The sequence below is a fragment of the Odocoileus virginianus genome, chromosome 10 (genome assembly GCF_023699985.2).
Source record: "Odocoileus virginianus isolate 20LAN1187 ecotype Illinois chromosome 10, Ovbor_1.2, whole genome shotgun sequence".
In the NCBI taxonomy this organism is placed as follows: domain Eukaryota; kingdom Metazoa; phylum Chordata; class Mammalia; order Artiodactyla; family Cervidae; genus Odocoileus; species Odocoileus virginianus.
In genome coordinates this window covers 25,132,237-25,155,995 of record NC_069683.1, presented here as the reverse complement: position 1 = coordinate 25,155,995, position 23,759 = coordinate 25,132,237, and the positions used below count along the sequence as shown (strand labels likewise).

Here is a 23,759-nt window from a genome sequence, read left to right as displayed (position 1 = left end):
TAGAAAGATGGCTTCATGATTGTGATGCCTGACATTATTGAATAGCACAAGAAAATCTGTACTGTGAATCAGACTTCTCCTCAAAAATACTTTATAAGCAGATCAATTGAAGGGAAAAAATATATAACTAGTAACAGAAAGATACCCTTAAAAAATCTACTTAAGACTACTATTATTACATAAGGGTATTCAAGCCTCCTCATGTTTTTCAAAAGCTGAGTTGCAAGAATGTAAAAAGTTCAAGACATGTATGAGAAAAATAATTTGCAACTGTAAGATTTTAGTGGGAAACTATAGATTTGATGAACTAAATGAAAACTGAAACACAAAACAACTGAAAGAAAATTATTTAAAGCAAGTCATGAACACCAAAGTAACAAATAAAAATATGGTCTTTCACATCAGAGAGCATATTTATCATTCCTTCCAGTCTGACATTGAGAAAAACAACATAAGCAATAAAGATAACACACAATTTAAATGTCATATCAAAATTACCTAAACTTATAAATAGCAAATAATGCTAAAGTTAAATTTTCCTTAAGTTCCATAATATAAACTGTTCCTGGCAAATAAAAAAAACAAAAATGAAATCAGGATATTAAGTTTCAGAAAAAGAAATCTTAAGGGACTTTATAAAAACAGATTCAATCTCACACATAAAAGGAATACAAATCAAAACCATACTGATAATTGTTTACCTATGAATATTGGCAAAATTTTAAGGTATAATATATTGAATTAAGATGTGAGGAAAGAAAAAAGAATTGAGGAAGTGGAACACTTTCAATATCAAGGAAGGATTATTAATGGGATTTTAAATTATTACCTCTGTGGAAGGCAATTTGGTTAAAAAAATCCCCTCAAACTCTTTGATCCAGCAATTCCTTATCTAGAAATAATTTATAGATATACAGAAATGACATGCACATATATATTCAACACAGTAACATTTCTAATAAAACAAGTTTGGGAGGAACCAAAATGTTCTTCAGTAAAAGACAGGTTAAACTAAATATGGAATAAGTATTTGTGATAAAAAATAAAATTTACTTTGTTAAGTAAAAAAGAAAAAAGGGTATAAAAGAAAACCTAAGGGGCAACTGTTCATGTAAAAGGAGAGGAAAAAAATAAGCTGAATACTTTTTCACTGGGGAGAATTGGGTGACTCAAGGATGGGTAGATAAAAGCAGGTCGCTTTTATAACATGGGTTTTTAAACCACGTTTTAAAATACACAAATATGCTGTAGTATTTTAGGTAGTATGATAATTTGGGGGGGCTTCTCTCATGTTTAAACATACTTCTGTATTTAACCATCAATTCTTAAAACAATATTCCAAATACTCTAAAAATGTGTAAAATAGAATGTGTATCACACGTACAGATATATGTATATTATTAAACTATTTAATTAACAATATTTTTTGAGAAAAAGGAGTTTTGCAACTTCTAAATACCTAAAAGAATTTAAGCATTTTTAAAGGAAAACAATCAACCTTAACACAAACTGATAAATCAAAATACAGAAGTATAACCATAAATTTATTTACTCAGGTGATTTTTCAACCCTAAAAATGGATGTCAACTAATGGAAAAATGTCATTCAAGATTAGTGTTTAATAAGGTATTTTTAACATTGAATAATAAGATTATTAAAGAAATATAGATGGGTAAAAATTTGACTCAAAGTCAACATTTACTTTAACAAACTGTTGGATGCCACAAACTATAAATTTCTAGTACTAAACCAATCAAGTATTTACTGAACTCATAAATTAAAATAAAAATAAAATTCATAATAATTTTCCTCTAAAAAATGAAAGTAAAAATATATCATGAATTACAATTCTAACAAAAGTTCTTTCATATATGAGAATTTTCATTAGAAGATAGTAACTTTGGAGGAGAAAGTTGATCAAGAAAAAACAGTAATTTGATGAATAACAGGAATATTCTTTTAAAAATATGTAAAATTTCTTTTAGTTTAAGGAAGTTATATACTATAAAGTGAAATGGCAACAAATACATTTGTAGTCTCTAACCTTCTGTGATGACTCATGTTCTGCCTGTGAAGTATATCTCTAAATAAACTGATTTCTTAAAAAAAATATGTATGTAGCTTTGAAAATGATATTAACTTTGCCAAGAATGTCTTTCTTCACCCTTATCAAGATTTTTCTCCCGGGTATAGAACTTTGACAGGTTTTTCTGTTTAAGTAAATTGAAGGGGCAATTCCCTTGTTTTCTGGCTTCTACTGTTGTCATGAAATTGTCAACATGCCATTCCCTTGAAGGCCATTTGTCCTTTTGTTTCCAGTGGCATCTATGATGAGTTGGTTTTTTTTTCTGTAGTTTCACTCTTGAGTCTACATGGAAATTTTTTCTTTTTTTAATCCTGTTTCGGACTCATTAAGCTTCCTTGATCTGATGAATTCGTGCATCATCCTGAAAAAAAGTTCTTAAGTGTTTATCTCTTCCAACTGAGCTTCTGCCTAATATTTCCCCTCTACTTTGGAACTTCATTTACACACATTTTCACTCTATCCTTTGTGACCCTAATCCTTTCATATTTTCTGTCAGTTTCTTTAAACTCCAGTCTGGATTTCTTGACTTTTCCAATTCTCTCTTCATCTGTGTCTAATCTGCTATTAATCTAATTCCATTTTAATTCTAGACTTTGAAAACTTTGTAGATGTTTCTGCTGTACATGGTTTCCTCACATGGTTTTTAACAAGTGAACTCCTTTTTCCTGGAAAAATATTCAAGATTTTCTTCTGTGGCTTAGGATGAAGGTGCATTCCTCCAAAAAAAAAAAAGTCTGAATGAGATTATCAAGCCCCTAGGAGCATAATTCAGGTTAAGTCCCCCTTACAATCATGGTTCAAAGGCTTTTTGAACTATCCAAGTGATGTTTATTTGGACCACAAATCCATGCAAGGCCCAACTTGTTGAAACGTCTCAGGACTTTCCCATTCTGCTCTGCTCAGGAGCACAGCAACTTTCCCCAATCTCCTAGGGTTAATATGGCAGCATAGATTTATTTCTGGTTCCGTGTCATCCTGAGTATTTTCTGCACATAGCTTTAGAGGAAGAGGATGTCTTGTTGGGCAGACCTTGGGCTTTGACTTTTGCTACCTGAAATCCTAGAAGCATCTGAAATTGAAGCTCAACTTCTCCCAGTTTGACAAACTTGCTCTCAGGGTAAAAAAGTTTAGGAACTCTGCTAATCTCCCAGCATTCCTACATTCTGTGTTTGTCTTCCAATTAGGTCTTGGCTTCTTTACTACATTGTTATTCAAGATGCTTTAAAATTCTGCCCAGGAGCCTTTGTTTTCAGTGAGAGTATTTATCTGAGTAACCAAACTCATCATATTACCCGTATCTTCTTCAATATATTTTATTAACATCTGGCTTCAAAATACTAGGAAAAAATTTTGGATGAAAACTATCCGGAAAAGCAATCAAAAACTCTAAAATTCAATGTTCACCGAAATACCAAATTTCAAAGGTTAAAAAAATTAGAGTTCAGTATACCAGATATATTTCCTCTAATGTATTGGAGAACTCTCAAGTAAGTATAATTCAGTTCTATGAAATACTTTATAAACCAGCAATGTGAGTTTACCACTAATGTTTGCCATGCCAAAGTGAAGTCTGGGTGAAAATTACAAAGACAAGAAGTAAAATGATTAATAATATTTAGCACAGAAGTCTACTGTTTTTCAAGGCAAAGGCTGGAGTAGTTTTATACTTGTTTTTAAAAATAAATCTATGTAATGTTAAGTTTACGGATTAAGTTAAAACATACTTTCTGTATTTTAAAATATCTAGATGTCTTAAATGAACTTCATCCCCCAATCAGATGTTGGTGCTGTGCACATATACAACATTAATCAGAGAAAACGTGTGGGTAAGAGTTAAAATGTTTAAGCTTTACTAATTTGACAACCAACCTGTGAAATTTGATAAATCAACTTGTGAATACTCAAGTTTTTATCTCATACACACACATACAAAATGTCTGGTAAGTTTTACTTCAATTTACACCTAAGCTTTTCTTATAACCAGTCAGGAATTTATTTTCTGTATCAGGTTTTAAAGGAAACAGTTACAAGCAAACAGTTTTTTTTTAAAGGTACCTCAGAAGCCTTGGTACATCAGTAATGCCTTTTGGTAATTCTTTAAAATTGAATAATTCTTTAAAAATCTTTCCTTTAGGACATACATCAAGACAGAATAATTCTAAATGTCAATGATGCTTATTCTAAAATACTTAAAACAGCTGAAGGCATTAGACAATTCAAAATGATACTCTTTTTAGAAAAACCGTAAAGACATTTTTAAAACCTATGTTAGTAGTAAAAATATTGGTCATGCATAATTTGATGAAAAATGTTATAAATGGCTATCATACTCTAATTCTTAGAAATTAAAATTCAAATTGAAAATAATGATAAACTCAATTTTATTTCCTATTGGGGATTTTTCATCTGACAAATACTTAAGAGTGCCACTAAATTCTAGATTCCTGAAACATACCAATATACAAAATACAAATTTAATAAAGAAACCCTTCAGTATACTAGGAGATAAGCATTACAGGTCGAAAAAATAGAGGCAAGAATTAGTTTTGAGGAGTTGGGAACAACAGTGGCAATTTAAAAGGGTGGCAAGAGCAAATCTCATTGAAAAGAAAACACTTTTATAAAAATTTGAAGAAAGCAAAGGATTTTGCCAAGCAACTATCTGGATAAATATCTTTAGAGAAGATAAAACAGCTAATGTCTTGAGGTGGGAATGTGTTTAGAATATTTAAGAAGGCCAGAGAGACTGAAGAACAAACTTTATTATGTGAATTATCATACAGTGAGCACAAAATTTTTCACTGAAGTGGAAATCACAGTATTCACTCATTTTCTAATCATTATTTACTCAACCTATCTGAATCTATGACTAAGAAATAACTGATTGTTCAACATATAAAAATGTTACTTTATAGATTAAAAAAAATATATATCCAATTTCTACTTGAAACAGAACCCTGAGTATTTTAATCTTTTTGAAAATTCCATAAGTAGCCAAACCCAATCAAAAACCAGAATTCAATAATTCAGTGATCCAAATTCACTATAATTCTCAACTACTTACTGCTATAAAAACATTGTATTACATGTAATACCAATGTCTTTCTAATATACACAATATTATCATTATTGTATCAATACAATTCTAATACTTCCCTCCTCATATTAAACATATTGCCATAATCTACCCTCCCTAGATTTTCAGACTTCGTGAAAATATGAAAATCAGTGAATAAAATAAACTTACATTTTTTTCTCAAAAGGATTTTGAACCCCAGTTTTTATGCTTTCACTAAATTTCAGTTTTACGTATTTCAAAAATATTCACAAGATATCAGAACCTTAACTTTAGGTTTTATTTAAAACCAAGTTTCAATCCTCAATACTATGAACAATAAAAGTGCTAAGTGGTATTAAAAATTGTGTCCCTTTGGTGTAACTCTCCCTTTGAGTACCCACTTGCATACTAACCTATGTATTTAATCAAATAAAAGGACAGTGTTCTACATATTTAATAAAATTCATATAACAGATGAGTGATCTTTTTTTTCAATTTAGAAACTGTTACTGGATAAACCAGACATACTGGCAATGTGATATCTTACCATTTAGTTAAAGCAGATTTTATTCACAGCTAAAATTTTTCTAGGAACTAACTTTTTCAAAGTAGCTATTCAAGTTTTGTCTACCTATAAAAAAACTACCAATTTTTTCCCTTTGAAAGTTTTTTGCCTCCTTCAAGATGAATACATTGGTCAATTAATGTCACATTTTCCTCAAATTATATGAAGCTTATTATAGAGAATAAAAGGTTTCATAGCTCCTTAACTCTCATATTAAGATTCAAATACAAAGTAAAAATTAGTGAAACCAAAAGAATTCCTAATCAACAGGCAACTTTCTTTGAAAATTGTACAGGAAACTTCCAGTCATTTAAGTTTCTGTAAACATCTGAGTTTTTAAAAGGCCCAGAATTAGAAATATTATCACAACTGAAGGTTTTCATAGAGCAAAATTATTCACATTTTAGTCATTATGAAATTTCAGATGTCCATACTTATCAGATAATCATACTTTTCCTCCAGCTCCATTTCCTAACAGCTTAGCTGCAATTCTAAATTAACTATTGAGCTGCTGTTTCTGCAATTAAGGAAAATTTCATGAGATAGTCACAAGTCATCTGCTTACAATACTTCAAAGGACTAGAAGCAAAATTTAGCTTAAACTATCAAGCTGTTTCGATTTCTCAGATAGAGCGTTTTTCTCCCCTTTGTTCAGACTAGTGCTTCTTTCTGCCAGGGATTCTGTGCTTAATTTGAGATTTCCATTTAAAAAGTCTTGTTCTTCTACAGGATTTCCTTGACTCACCCTCACATACACCACTGCTTCTCATCAAAGCACCTACAGGGTATGCCAAGCTAAAGGTATGCTATGGACACCTTACGTTTGTGAAAATATACAGATGGTGTGGGGCCTGAAAATGAACTATATGACTTTTTTCAGAATCCATAAATTCAACAGGAGGAAACCAAAATTGAAAGAGACACATGTATCCCATTGTTCATTGCAGCACTATTTACAATAGCTAGAACATGGAAGCAACCTAGATGTCCATCAACAAATGAATGGATAAAGAAGTTGTGGTACATATACACAAAGAAATACTCAGCCATAAATTAAAGTCAATTTTGCTACAGAAAAACAGTGTTTAACATTTTGGGCAATTTTATCTGAATATAATCCAGGCAAATATGTTAATAGGTATCCATAAGTCTTCAACCTACCAACTGTTTTAGGATACTTTTAAGGACCTGACATGTAAAACTACTTGACAAAACAGCTTGCTAACAGAATCCTGCATATTTTAATCTGCACAGAATATTCTAGAAGCTACTTAGAACTGCTATAATTTAAATTTTTACATAACTTTATAATGGTTTATATAGAATCAGCTGAACTGTACTAGGAAGATTCATGAAGATATTTCAGTTTTGGGGAGGTACTCAAAAAGTGTTTCTTAAATTTCTAAGTCTGATTAAACCTCAAGTTCCAAATAACCAGAAACGCTGATCTTCAATAAATGTGATTTTTCTCATTAATTAACATCCTCTTTCATTTTAAAAAAAGGTGGATATCGTGCCCCCTGCCTTCAATCTTCCATTTTTATTTTTTCATGAAACTTTGCTTCATGATTGCAAACATTTTAAAGTAAGATCTCCAAAATACAAAACAAAAAAACCAATCACAACAAAGTACATTCTGTCCTCTCAGAAAACTTTTGCAAAACTTCTACAGGAAGAAAATATGAATACAATTCAGTAAGCAGACTGAAATGTAATACACTTAACTTAAAATCTAAACTCTGGCCTTGATTTGAGAAAATTCCATCCTAATAAACTCCTAACTGCTAAATCAGAAACAAAAGGTAAACATTCTTGTTCTCACATTAATGCTGAATTAATGCAGAATTGCTAATTGCCGCTTCTGTGTTTGGAATTTCTTTCTACTTTTTGAAATTAGAACCAAGTACATAGTGCAGAAACTTAAAAATTGTGAAGGGTAAAAATAGAACTGTGCAAAGTAGAATTTTAGAACTAAGATTTTATACAAACCATAAGGTGTGGTTACCTATTATTGTACTATGCCATTTTCCAAAGTATTTGTAGAATTTTTATGTCATTTTGTGTAGCTATACATTCATATTTTTTCAAACGTACTCCCAAATCCTTTCAGCTAAAAAGAATGCAAGAAAACATCTGAGCAAAGAGGAGTCAGTTATGAACCTACTACTTAGCTGTTTCTACAACTATATTTTGTATTTTAGGTCCTTTAGGTTGTTAGTATAGTGATTAGTAAGTAAGAGCCCAGACTTATGAAGTAGGTTATCTCAGTAGAACGTCCCCAGCTTTCCTATTTACCTCTCAGTAGCTTAAACTTTGGGGCTTTCCTCACAGCCCAGTCATTAAAGAATCTACCTGCAATGCAGGAGACCTGGGTTTGATACCTGGGTTGGGAAGATCCCCTGAAGGAAATGGCAATCCACTCCAGTATTCTTGCTTGGAAAATCCCATGGACAGAGAGGAGCCTGGCGGGCTACAGTCCATGGGCTCGCAAGAGTCGGACATGACTTAGCGACTAAACCACCACCAACTTAAACTTTAGTACTGTTGATCTTAGGAAATTCTTCAGAAAAGCTGAACATCTGGAAAAAACAGTGGATAATACTTACCTACAAAGTAAACTGTGATTAGTCAGATATCCCCTATAAAGTACTAAACACAGTGCCTGGAATATATTAAAAGCCTAATTATTCTTAGTTATTATTGTTTTCCTAAGTAATCAGAATAAAGGAAAAATCACTAAGATAGCAACTGAAAATCAACAATGGATTTTCTAGGAAGTATTTCACCTCCAAAAATATCCTCACATTTTTCTTTTCCTTAAATGTCCACAGACTATCATTTTTCTATGCAATTTAGTAGTTTTGTAGATCAACACTTAAAATGTAATACAATTTAAAAACATCTGCTTAGTGCTCACTTCAGCAGCACATATACTAATAAGAAATAACCACTTGCTTACTTTTAAGAATTCATGTACAATCTTATGCATATTTTGGGTAAGATCCACAAAAACTTTAACTTGTAAATATATTTAAATTTGGAATAAAATAATTCTTAGTAATAAAAATATAAAAAATCCCCCATCCCTAATATCCTCTAAAATCCCCCTATCCTCTAATATCAGGATAGTTACGAAGGCATCTCTTGTCTAGAATAACTAATGGGGACATTTCCTTTTACAATTTACACATTATTGGACACAGTATCTGAATTCACACTCAAGGAAGGGGAAGGGAAAAGAGTGAAGAGTGAGAAATAACATGAAATCTGTTAAGATTAAGTAGAAGACACAGCAGAAAAAGGACCACTGTAAGAAGATAAAAAACAGAATTTCAGCCATCATAGAAATAGGGAATTTTGGAAAGAGTATGAGACAGTTGGAAAAACATAAAGACGAGCTGGGTATGAAATTATATTAGAACACTATTCCTTTTCAGTGGGATAATGAAATTGTGGTTATGTAGGATGATATTGTGTGTGTAGAGAAGGGAAAAATACATATGGCAAGATGCAACACTGAGATAAGGCAGAAGGTGTATAAATATTTACCATCATATTCTTTGAACTTGTTTTAAAATTTTCATAATAAAAAATTGGAAAGGGAAAACAGAGAGAGAAAAATTAATGGCTTCCCTAAGGTCACATTAATTCGGTTGAAGAGCTAAAAGCAGCAAATCATAGGTCACCAGGTTCTAAATTCTGTGTCATTAGTATTCTTCCATACTATCCTCTATAGAGTAAAATTTACAAATTCCCTGCATTTTTAAATAAATTACTTAAATATCTTTTCCACACTAGCAAAAATCATCAGACCACTGTTTTAATAATGGAGAGAATTCTGACTCCCCCCCTTAAGATTCACGGCAAATAACTAGCCCAATTATAAAATACTAAATCACAGACACTTAAGTTCTTTCAATTTGCATTGTCTGTTCTTCAAGTGTAAATCTCATGACTCTTCCGTGAACTTGGGGAAACTCAAATTTACAACAGAGAAAACATCACTTCTGAGAAAATACCACTTCCATGCTTTATTATCAATAGAGAAATTATTTCCTTTACAGTGTTACCTTTATACTTGAAACAACAGAGAATTTAAGCAAATACTTGAAAAACATGGTATTTTCAAACACAAGTATTTATCTAGATGATCTTTTTTGACTAACTTTTTTACCTATAAAGTCAAAGATCTCATGACTTCTAAAACACATACGAATTCTTACTTGAAATAATTTGCCATTTGATCAATTAAGTAAATCAATAAAGATATTTCCCAAACCCTACAGATTGATTTGTGATAGAATTTAAAAGCATTAATGACAGAGTATATGACCTACATTTAGAAAACTTGCTATAACCATAATACGCACAAATTTGGTAAATAATCATCTTTTCTAACTGCAAGTATCAGTAAACTGATCAAAAGGGAAAAAAACTGAGGGCAAGGAGAAGCCAGTACTTTACAAGTTTTCAAATAAAAATAAGCTGAAATTTGCATAATTAAGTACATAATTATAGTCAATAATATACTGAAAAGCTCTAGAAAAACAAGACTGATTCAGGCAATTATTGTTAAAAAGAGTTCAAATGGAGTGGGCAGTTGTTGAGAAATAGGATCTTTACAGTCTCAAAACATCTCCCCAGTATTTTATTAGTTATAAAAGTAAAAATGGTAAATACAGTCAAGGAAAAGGTAAACACTGGTATCACCAGTAAGAGGTAAATGAACATCACGTGCCTCTGATGAGGACGCACAACCACTTGCAGCTTTTCAGCTATAGTGAACATAACCTGAATTTAATAAGGGAATAAAAAATTTAAGACAGAATTGTTCAACATCCAAGAAGACTGGAGAAGAATGACTCCTATATATAATGACCTTGGATTAGACTTTGATTTAAAAAATTGCTATAAAGGGCGTTACTAGAACAATAATTAAAGTAGAAAGTGGACCTCAAACTGAAGTTCTAAGTTTGTTTACATATGAGAGTATCTTTGCTATTAACAAATGTAAAGCATTGTCATGACATATGCAACCCAGTCCCCTATGGTTCAGGAAAACCAGAACTGATAAAGTTATTTAAAACTGACAATTGTTATTTAAAAAAGCTGCAGTAAGCACTGTTTACAATAGCCAAGACGTGGAAACAACCTAAATGTCCATGACAGAGGAATGGATAGACGTGGTACCTATATACAATGGAATATTACTTGGCCATTAAAAAGAATGAAATGCCATTTGCAGCAACATGGATAGACCTAGAGTGTCGTACTGAATGAAGTCAGAGAAATATTCTATGAAATCCCTTATATGTGGAATCTAAAAAGAAGTGATATAAATGAACTTACAACACAGAAACAGATTCACAGACTTGGTGAAGAAACTTATGGATGTCAAAGTGAAGGAGTGGGGGAAGGGATAGTTCAGGAATTTGGGATGGACACATACACACTGCTATATTTAAAATGGATTATCAAGAAGAATCTACTGTATAGCACATGAAATTCTGCTCAATGTTATATGGCAGCTTGAATGGGAGGAGAGTTTGGGGGAGAATGGATACAGTAAATCTATGGCTGAGTCCCCTTGCTGGCTACCTGAAACTATCACAATATTGTTAATCGGCTATACCCCAATGCAAAACAAAAAGTTAAAAAATAAAAAAGGTTGCAGTAATCCTTTCAAGCCACAGTTTAAGTGGCCATCTCTTAACACCTGAGACTTCCTTAAAAGCTGATTCTTGAGTTTGGCACTTGGGTAATTATACTGTGTTTTTTAAAAAAGAGAGTTCATAGAGTTAGAAAATCAAGCTTCCCAGAAATAAAAAGAAAAAAACAAAAACCTGAACAAGTTCAGTAATGCAACCCTAAATCTGATCACAGATATAACAGTCACACTGTCAAAAATACTACAAGAGTGGATATCTCTAAGATTACTTCTTGACAGATCATATACTGACAACATAATATAGTCAAAAGAACAATGACTTTATACTCAGACAAATATAGGAAGTATTCTGCCAGGTATGAAATATACTCATATAGCAACAAGATTCAATTATTGCCCTCTAAAGAAAGCCTCAATTACCAAAACTGGCTGCCAAAACCAGCTAACAGTAACAGATCCCACATGGCCATTCTTTGGAGAGTGAGTCAGTAATGCAGGTGTGGTAAATGCAAAGCCTGAATGGCTTAAAAGCTTCCCAGGTGATTCTAAAATTGTGTTGTTTGCACACTTTGGCTCAAATGGGTAATAATCTCTTCATTTAATTTACTCATGTATGATAAGGGGCTAAGCTAATTCATCTTCCAGCTCTAAATCTGATCAAAATGTAATATCCATCTTGACTTTAAATATGTAATACATAAAGAGCTATAATTTGTTGAATTAAAGAATTTTCAAAAAACCATCAATATGCAATTCATTACTTTTTCTTTAAATTCAGTTATGAAAAAGTAAGTTACAGAAAATGTCATCATAATACCATTTCCCTTGTTAATATGAGGTGATACATGTTAACATTGTGGTAATCATTTCACAATACATACTTATATAAAATCATTTTATTTTTATGTCTTAAACTTATAAAATGTTATGTCAATTATATCTCAATAAAATTGAAAGGAAAAAAAGACCATTTCACATATAATCTTTAGACAAAGACTTATAATAATAATGTTATCTGTATATGCCAGAGCTAAAATTTTGTATTTTTTTTTTAAAAGGTTTTAACAAACATGTACTGTAATATGAATCAAAGTATTAGGGAGATTAAAAATAGCTTTGGGACTTCATCTTTGGATATTTTTACATTTCAGAGTAGTTATCCCCAAATACTTCACACCGTCCTTGACATCAGATGGTTTTCAAAACTACCACTTAACATATCCAAATAAAAAATTTTTCTTTGGAGGTTTCCTAGCATAGAAAATGGTAAAACTTACCCCAGGTTATGCTTCCCTGAGCTTTGAAAAGTCGTTTAGTTTCTCAACAGGTTGTAATCAAAGCAAATATTCACCATTTTGTTGAATTTGCTGTAGATTCTGAATACATGGAGGAAAACTTTATACAGAATTCAGTTTATTATACCATTAATCAACTACTTGTTTTCTGCTCCAAAGTTGCTAGGAGCAAAATTGTTTAGTAATAAAAATTAAAATTTAAGAAGTTATTTACAAGCAAATAAATGCATTCTTGTCCACATTCAGAAGTGTAGTTTTCATAGATCTCACTAGCATTATTTCAGACATCTTCATTTCTTGGAAATGCCTTGAGCCATACTCATTCATTTAAAAGGAACAGTTGTTTTTAAGTTGAAAGCACATATTTAACAAAATATAAAATAACAAACCTGTTAGAAAACACTTGAGCCTTTATGCGGTCTTGTCTTTTAAGAGGAAGTCAATTAATTGCCACCAGGTTCCCTTATGCTCAAAAGTTAGAACCAAAACCGATTAATTCTGCTCCCAAATATGGGGGTTTCTAACTCCCTATTATTGCAAAGGGCTTAGATTCATTTGTGTTTATTCATGGTTGCCTCGTGTTGGAGCATATCTTTACTATCTTTTGGGATGGGGGTGGAAGGTGTATTACAAATTAATACTCTAACGTCTTACTGATTATAATCCCCAGTAATTAAAAAAAACAACTAAATATCAAATATTGTATATTAGGTGTTGTTATTCCATAAATGCTCATTAGGCTAAACCACTACCCACAGGGAAACCCTTTGTTTCACAACAAATTGTGTAATGTTTGAATTTAAACAAAACCTGGTTAGAAATGCCTTTTCCAGGTTTTCAGAATACACAGTAACTCGTTATAAAAAAATAGAATATAAGAAAGCCTGGTTAAAAATTGAATCTTTGAAGGGGGGGGGGAATGATTCTTTTTCCCCAGTATTTTTTATCAGTGATTGCAATGATTATAAATGTTTTACAAAGTTAAGAAAATATAAAAATGATCAGGCTGATTAGTACAAAATTTTGCCTGAAAATAAATGGCTACAGTTCACATAATAAACTATCTAGAAGATATAAAGAATAGAACCTAAGATTTTTTTTAAGAGAAATTTTGTTATGTAAATTAACTATGTCCTTTTGCAAATACATTATGCAATGCCCGAAGTGACAACACCTAAATATCTATGCTACTATAATGTCAGAAAAATGAATGGGATATTTCAATAAGACCTAAAATAGAAGCTTGCTACTTAAAATAGTAAATGTAAATACTTCCTTTGTTTTAAAAACAGTATGTACTTATTCGTATCACTCTCAGGTATTTGATCATCAGTTCAGTGTTGCAAATAGTTTGTTTTCTTTTATACTCCTACACTACATTTAAACATGCATGTAAGGAACTATAGATTAAAAAAACATTGCATTTTAGAGGACAATCTGAATAATCACACAGACATGGACCAACATTTATTACAAACAGGAAAAGAGCAGATCTATAAGAAAAGAGTACAGATTTTTTAAAAAAGAAGATTGCAAGCTGAAGTATAGAAAAGAAGTTGTGATCTGTATAATTTTTTCCTACATTTAAAAATCACATTGCTCAACATGTACAAAACATTATAATACAGTAGTTTAAACTGCTACTTAGAGGAATTAAAACAGTATAGACAGTGGAGAAGTTTATTTCAATTTAGGTCACCCATGATCCATCCTGAGTTCACTTCGATTTTCCAAGAAGAAAGGTATTTTTAAAGGTCATTTTTCCCAAGTAGAAAGGTTATTTTGAAAAACTGAAGTATGTACGTCACATCCCATTATAAGAAAAGGATTCACATTAAAATATTTTTAATAAAAGGCAATCAATTATCTATATACTTTTATTAAACAATTACAGTTTTCACAGACAGCAAGACACAATGTTGCTATTACCAGCAGTATTACCTTCTTCATTTCTCCTTCAGCTAACAATTAAAAAATCATCCTAAGAAAATTTCTTATGAATGTGGCTCAATTAAAAACAAATTACTGCTAACACCAAGATATTGTGGCTTACATGCTGTCACACTGATTACCTAGCTACATGAAGAGCTACAGGAACCAGAAGGGAGAAAACCAACTTAAAAATTAGAAAAACTATAAATTTTTTCAATTCACTAATACTTAGTGACCATTCTAAAAAGGGGTTCATTATGAGCACTTAGGCTCTAAATGGATATCACTCTTGTGTTTAAAAACTCTCATTTTTAAACTCTAAAATATACATGTAAATCCATGGCTAATTCATTTCAATGTATGACAAAAACCACTGCAATGATGTAAAGTAATTAGCCTCCAACTAACAAAAATAAATGAAAAAAAAAATAATTAAAAAAAATAAACTCTAAAATATACTGCAGTACAATTTAAGACATCTGTCAACTAGAGATGTATTAAGATGTTTCCTTTGCTATTTTCATACCTTAACAATTTAGACTTTATACTTATAACTATATCACTTAAGAATAGTCATATTGTTCACTTCTATGATATGGCTAGACCACATAAAGTAGCATTTTGGAATTCAAGAGGAAAGCAATTCCATGAACTGGAGGCAAAATATGATCTCCTATATAATATATACAACACTAAAATAATTTGGCCTAATTTTGAAATTAGGTATGTATTATATATAGGTGTATTAAGTATACAGATGGTGGTCCTACATGTCCTTTCATAAAACAAGAGAATTTTACCTTCAATAAGCAAAAAAATAAAAAAGTAGGTAATGAATTAAGGATGACATTTTAAAGTTCAAATTTTACAAAAGTATCCAAGTATTGCTAAATGCTCACTGATATGAGAAGAGATATACTGTCAAATATTAAAAATACCAGATAGTGTTACTAACTTCTTTACTAAAAATCATTTATAATGTGCTCCCATTTCCTATTGATGTTCCAAGTTCAAAAGCAACCCTCCAACTCCCCAAATCCCTAAAACACCACTCCTCCTTGCCACTTTGTTCCTAAGTAGGATTTATAAGAAGTTTCTCTGGGGAAGAAAATTATCTCATTTTAAAAGATGTATGTATTTTCTATTAGAAAAGAACTAAATGTATTTGGACTCGCACACACTGGTTTAACTGAACATAAATAAAAGAAACTTTACAATTTTCCCACCATGAAGTACTGAGTTACAACAAATGTATTAACAAAACTTTATTTTCTTGAGAGTGCATACAGGATGTTACGTAAACACTGTTAGTAGTACCTTTAATGTGAAGACAGTCTTATTATTACTTCAGATTTTAATGTATCCTAAATAGGTTATGTGTCTTCTCCAAAAATATTTAAGGCTACATTGAGTGATACGGCCAAAGAAAACTTTAGCCCCTTACAGACTAAGCAAAGTACATATGTGAAAATAAAAAAGAACAAATTAGGGAGAGAAAAACATTGCTCAGGATATGCATTTTTAAAATTTGCATTCAATGTTAACATCTTAATTCCTAAACCAGAAATAAAAATCTTATGAAATACACATATATATTCTTTACCTTTTTTTTTAAATCAAAAGATGTTTTACACATACATTCATATTTGTGTGTGCAGGTATGTGAAACTGCAAACATTACCAACTAAATAAATGTCAGGCAACTGCTAACAGCTCTGAAATAGTACGTGAAATTAGCCAGTTATTTAGACAACTTCAGCCCTTTGGAATAACATCTGGTCTGTCTTAGAATTCAGTTTTTATTTTTAGTTAGGAAGTGGAAGAAATAGACTCACTGTGTTTTATGCTTACAGAATGAATATCTAACAGCTAATTTCAGTTTAAATCATGCTATAATAAAATGAATGAATGATAACAGAATATCTGAGAAATTTCTAAAACTCAGAACACACTATTTCATTATACAAAAATTATCATGTACCACTTATGTTAATTTCTGATGAGTTTGCAGAATATCTGCATATAAGCTAATATGTAAAGTCAAACTGGAATGAAGACCAAGTATAGGTAGATGATCCTGGCTTCAGCATACTTCAGACAGTTTTATTCACTCACCTGGTGAATTTCATGCCAGTATACTCTGATGATTAGATATACTAAGGAAGGAAATGGTCCAAAAGGATAAGTGATAAAACCTTAAGGATATGGTCTTGGTCCAAAATCACAACCAGACTCCACATAAGATACAATCTTTCTCACACATACAAACACACAAACACACACACCACATATACAACCACACAGAAAAACCTCAACACACACACAATGTTCCTGCTATTGTCCAGTAATTCCCCCACTCCCAACATAATACAATATAAACTCTAACACAAGTACAGTGAGTACACTGTAGCCTCAATTTAAATCCGCAGTTAGTTAGGTCCATTCTGAGGGACACATCACAGGTGACACTGTGTTGTGTTGAAGTCTGTTTAGTACTGCTGACTAAAGCCCTTTGATAGGTCCAAAACAGACCCACATATGATCAAATTTCAGTTACTGTGAAAATGTTATGACGAGGCTGCAGTGTACTTAATTTTGTTGAGAATTTATATTATAAAATATTCAAATAAGACTACCTCATAAGTATAAGTTATAAAAATAAATGGATATCAATTTTCAGCTAAATGTGGATTATTAAGTTTCTATCTCACCCCATCTCATTAATATATCACCTGAAAAATTATTATTTGGTGCCAACTGTTATCAATACATTAACATTTTATTATCATCTTGATTGCTAATTCTGATCTTCAAAAGTGAACATTTCCCTTCTAATCATAAACAAGAATGGGGCCTTTACTCTTTAAAATGTCTGGCTTCAAATTTCAAGACAGTTATAAAGAAAAAAAAACAAAATAAAACAAAAAACCAATCAAAGTATCATTGGGTAAATTATGATTACATAGGTTTGAGTTCATATTAACTTATTATTGTATAATGTAAACTTTATCCTACAGAAAAACTTTAAAAATTACTGAAGTGCTTACATTTATTGACAAACCATGCATTTTCACAAAATTAAAATCCAAAATAATTTTTTACCTAAAGGTTTCATTTCACCAGAGACACTCAAAACACCCTATGAAACTAAGTCAACATTTCTGTATTTCCTTATAATACCAGATTCATTTGTAAATAGGAATAAAAAGAAAAATGAGTTCTAAATAAATGACACAGGAGGCAATAAATTGACACATGACAAGTAAATAAAAGGCTAAAGCACTCCAATACCATTGAAACTGTTTTAATGTTGTTGCAACTCCAAAATGCAACAATCATCAGCTTGTAAAGACCCAAATTTCAAAAATTCATTTTAATTACTCCTTCATACCTATTTTACAAAATAAAGGCAAAAGACATTTTAAATCCTCCTTGTCCTTACTTGTGCTATCTATGTTCCTAATTTGTTTTCTATCACTACAGTGTATGTTGCAATTCCCATCAAATGCTATATAAGAAAAAATAAAATAAAATATTAACCTCTGCTTCAATGTACAGTTTCCAGAATCTGCCAGAACTGGGGAACTGGGCAACAAGGCGTTCATAAGTCTTCCGTGCTTTGTCTATAGGTTGATTCTAAAATTGAAAACCAATAAACAGCATTTACAATGTTAGGATTATGAAAATATTATTTACTGCAGAACCAAGTAGTGTGATTGGACCCATAGAGAAGGAAATGTAATCCTATATCACTAAACCTGTGCCTCTCGAATGAGAATGCTCCAAGCGTCAAGGTCATAAGGATTCTCTTCTAATTTCTTTTCGGCTTTCTTCACCTTCTCTGGGACATACTCAGCTGCCTAGGGGGAAGAAAAATAATGAACTCAAGTTACTGTTTTAAAAATCTCAGGACTAATTTAACTCAAGTACAATATATTAGTCCCCAGATGCAGTATTACAATAAGCATGAAAACGTCCTCTTATAAAAGAAGTCTTCATTTTCTGTAATCTAAATCACTTGCATAATAACAAATTCAAATGGACACATACCTAAAAATTAAAACATTTTAAATTTAAATAAACCCATCTCTTTTTTAATGAAATAAAACAGAGCAGCAGTTCTACAGCTTTTTAGATTCAGACCCCTTTTATACTCTAAAAAGTGAGTACATCAAAGCGTTTTCGTTTATGTAGGTTATTTCAGTATTTACCATGTTAGAAATTAAAACTGAGACAAGGTTAGATATTTATTCACATACAAATAATAATAAAAGTATTCATATGTTAACATAAATAAAATTTAATGAGTAATAACTTTTAAAATTCATTTAGATGATTATCCTTGAGATATATATTTGCAAATCTGTGTATAATAAATACAGTAGGCTTTAAAATGCAGCTGAAAAAAAATAAAATGCAACTGGATTTTCATATATGCTTTTGAAATCAACCTTACTGCAATATCAAATCATGTAAAAATTCCACTGTACACTCATGAGAATTAAAAGTGAAATAGGCAAATAGTGTCTTAAATCTATTATGAAACAGTATGAACTCACAGATCAAAGTCTTAGAAACCCACAAGGTCCCTGGACCAACAACACTAAAAAACATTGCTATAAAGAATTCATCCTGAGTCACAATGAAAAAGCATGAAATGACATGAAAACTTTATTTTGATGTAAAAGTTTTAAAAGCATGATTTACAAACTGTATATATAGCAAACTGTATATGAAACTGTACTTACAAACTGTATACAAAAACTATAAAAGAAATCTACAATGAAAGAGACTGAAAAGACTGTAAAATAGTAGTCATGTCTGGGTGATGTGTGGTAGATGGACAGCTGACTTTCCCCCTTTCTCAGTATTTTCTAAACTCTTTAATAAGAGGTGGTTTTATTTTTATTATAGAAATACAATCTTAAAGTCAATACCTAAAAAAGTAGCCAGGACCTGTGGCGTAAATACAACCATTACTTTTCAAATTGTTCTTCACAATATTATTTTGTACCACAAAAAGAAACTGATATGAAATAAGCCAGATAAATTTGCATGAAGTTTTGTTTTGCCTTTGTGGGAGGACTTCCTGAAATCGTAATATAGCAATGCTGTGCTGCACTCAGTTATGTCCAACTCTTTGCGAACCCACGGACTATAGCCTGCAAAGGACCTCTGACCATGGGGGTTCTCTAGGCAAGAATACTGGAGTGGGTTGCCATGCCCTCCTCCAGGGCATCTTCCCAACCCAGGGATGGAACCCAGGTCTCTCACACTGCAGGTAGATTCTTTTACCATCTTAGCCACCAAGGAAGCCCAACATAGCAATAAATATTAGTAATATTCAAGAGAGGAAAGAGAGGGAAGCACTGCCTCTAACATCTCTTCCCCCCTCACCTTCCTCAGTAGCAATTAATATATCACCAGGCAATTCTGTCGAAATACCAGTAGGGAAAAAGACTTTAAGTCATGTGTTTAGGTGGGAAAAACTACCTGGAAGAAGTATACTTTCCTTTGGAATAAATCAGTTTCCACCACTGATAAGTACACATTTAGAAAGAAAAACATGTTTTAAAAGACTACCGTGATTTTCTATCAAAATTATGATGTCCTACTAACACACAAGAGCTTTCAGTAGCTTGCTCAAGAAACTAAAACTGGAAAAGTTTAATAAAGGAAAACCACTGGCCCCACTCATATACTAAACATGATACAGAATAAGTTAGTTCTGCAATGGTGATAAAACAATCACCGGATCAGGATGGTTCAGAAAGAAGATACACGGAAAATTAGCAAATAAAGGTGCTATTTGAAATCAAAATGTTGGGTTATTCAATTTATGGTGCTAGAATAACTATCTTAGAACTGCAAAGTCAATAAAAGCTGAATCCCAATTTTAACCATTCTATCAAATTAATTTCAGATAAATCAAAAACATTAAAAACAAAAACACAATAAAGAACCATCAGAAAATGTACTGAAATTTACCTTTGTGTGGGAACGCTCTTTAAAAGCCTTTGAAAAGAGTAAACTTAATTCGTAAAGTTTATATTTGTGCATGGGGAAAGTATCACAATGAAAGTGAAAGGATGAACTTGAAAAAATATCCCCAACACATACGGCAAAGTATTAAATTTATTAATATAACATCCAGTCACTAAAACATCAGAAACTCAAGAAGAAAATGGGTAAAGTATTCAAACACTCATAGAAAAAGAACAATGAACTTTAAACACTTGAAAACAATACAAATATAAGCCATAAAATAAGAGATCAAAGGTGTTTTATAATTAACACTGCACTGGCAAAGATACAAATCTCAAATCAAATCAGTCCATCCTAAAGGAAATCAGTCCTGAATATTAATTGGAAGGACTGATGCTGAAGCTGAACCTCCAATACTTTGGCCACCTGATGTGAAGAACTGACTCACTGGAAAAGACCCTGATGCTGGGAAAGACTAAAGGCAGGAGAAGAAAGGGACAACAGAATAAGGTGGTTGGATGGCATCACTGACTTGATGGGCATGAGTCTGAGCAAGCTCCAGGAGTTGGTAATGGACAGGGAAGCCTGGCGCGCTGCAGTCCATGGGGTCACAAAGAGTCGGACCCAACTAAGGAACTCAACTGACTGACTGAACTGGTCAAGATATATAGAAACTGACATTCTCAAACTGTTGGCAAAAGAAAGCAGTAATACTGACCAAAATGTAACACAAATATCTGACCCTGCATTCCAGTTCTGGACACTTATCCTACTCTATATGTGTACAAAGATGTGTACAGAAGAATACTCAGTTATGTGGCTGTATGTTGCTGTGCAAGACTAGGAATAATTTAAATAATCATGTAAAAAAAAACTTGTTAAATAAATTATGGAATTTGTAACCACCAAAAAGAACAAACAAGGCAGGTCTATAAACAGCAACATGGGACATAACAGCCAGTTTTAAAAAAAGTAGAGGTGCCTGGAGAGACACACACACACACCACATACAAATGTACTTTACACACCATATACATACTCTTTTGCTGTTTGAAATTTTACTGTTCACCTGAAAAATATTCCTCAGTGCCGAGTATGTGCATTGTTTAAGGGGCACCTGGGATACAACAAAGACTTTCAGTTTACTTCTTGACAAAACAAATTTTTAAAATATTTTAAAATAAATGAGGATTTGTAAGATATGAATCATAAAATGTTAATGATAAAATAAGAAGTAAATATGATACAGAACTTTACATTATGATCTAAAAACCAGCTAAGCTAATCAATGCTACTAATAACAATTAGTATTTCAAAACAGTCTGATGGGAGGCCAAATCATTCAAATTCATGTCTTCAAAATTAAACCTACCAAATTAGATAATGTATACTATACTTATACGCAGAGTACATCATGTGAAATGCCTGGCTGATGAATCACAAGCTGGAATCAAGACTGCCAAGAGAAATATCAACAACCTCACATATGCAGATGATACAACTCTAACGGCAGAATATGAAGAGGAACTAGAGCCTCTTGATGACGGTGAAAGCAGAGAATGAAAAAGCTGGTTTAAAACTCAACATTCAAAAAACTAAGATCATGGCATCCAGTCCCATCACTTCATGGCAAATTCAAGGGGAAAAGTGGAAGCGGTGGCAGATTTTATATTTCTAGGCTCCAAAATCACTGCTGACAGTGACTGCAGCCATGAAATTAAAAGACACCTGTTCCTTGGAAGAAAAGCTATGACAAACTAGACAGCATATTAAAAAGCAGACATCACTTTGTCAACAAAGGTCCACATAGTTAAAGCTATGGTTTTTCCAGTAGTCATGTACAGATATGAGATTGGACCATAAAGGCTGAGTGCCAAGGAATTAATGCTTTTGAACTATGGTGTTGGAGAAGACTCTTGAGAGTCCCTTGGACTGCAAGGAGATCCAACCAGTCCATCCTAAAGGAGATCAGTCTTGGGTGTTCATTGGAAGGACTGATGCTGAAGCTGAAACTCCCAATACTTTGGCCACCTGATGCGAAGAGCTGACTCATTTGAAAAGACCCTGATGCTGGGAAAGACTGAAGGCAAACAGAAAAGAGGGCAGCAAATGAGATGGTTGAATGTGAGCAAACTCAGGGAGATAGTGAAAGACAGGAAAGTCTGGCGTGCTGCAGCTCATGGGGTTGCAAAAAGTTGGACACAACTTAGTGACTGAACAACAACACATACCATAATATGCAGAACAGAGAAACTCAGAAGATGGCATCCAGTATCTGACCAGCGTAACTGCAGCAAGGATAAATGTCTCCTTAAGAAATAAAATAATCCATTCATTTAGTGATTCTCAACCCTGGCAGCATATCAGAATCATCTTGGGTAAAGAGCATTTAAAAAGATACTCAAGTCTCACTCTAGATCATTTGAAATAAAATCTCTAGGAATGAGCCTGGACCATCACTATTTTTTAAAAACTCTTCAGGTCCAATTCAGGAAACATAAGGGACACAGGTTTGATCCCTGGGTTGGGAAGATTCCCTGGAGAAGGGAACAGCAGCCCACTCCAGTATTCTTGCCTGGAAAATCCCATGGACAGATGGAGCCTGGCGAGCTACAGCCCACAGAGTTCCAAAGAGCCAGGCATGGCAGCACCAAGTGGCACACAGCATCAGTTCCAGTGGGCAGCCCGAGTTGAAAATCAGGGCTCTGGCTCAGTGGTAAAGAATCCACCTGCCAATGCAGGAGACAGGCAACCCACTCCAGTATTCTTGCCTGGTAAATCCCTGGGACAGAGAGACTGGTGCGCTACAGTCCATGGGGTCACAAGAGTCAAACACGATTTAGCAACTGAACAACAACAAGCAGCTCCAAACTTTTTTTTGGTACCACTGTACCTTCTTGCAGTCTAGTGACGTCCATGGGAACTTTCTCAGGATGATGTTCTCAAATATACAAAATAAACTGCAGGATTCAATTATACTGAAATGCAATTATCTAAATATCTTAAAGTTTAACGAAGTAACAAATACTTATCATATGAAATAAAATCTAGTGAGTCTACTGATGAGTGCTAATAGTACTGTGAATACTTCTGTCCCAGTCACATACATAGCTGTTGCTAACAGTACTAGCATGGTTTCTTGCCTACATTCATAATAGAAGGCTTGATTT

At 32.5% G+C, this 23,759-nt stretch overlaps 1 protein-coding gene across 1 annotated transcript in view; it reads right to left on the bottom strand.

The window, feature by feature from the left end:
- Positions 1-23,759, bottom strand: part of CSTF3 (cleavage stimulation factor subunit 3) — a 64,021-nt gene that overhangs the window by 30,569 nt on the left and 9,693 nt on the right. The window contains exons 2-3 of the mRNA XM_020899028.2: positions 18,363-18,464; positions 18,145-18,240 (exon numbers count right to left, since the gene is read on the bottom strand). Coding sequence (XP_020754687.1) covers positions 18,145-18,240; positions 18,363-18,464 — 198 coding nt within the window. The remainder of the gene's footprint in view (positions 1-18,144; positions 18,241-18,362; positions 18,465-23,759) is intronic.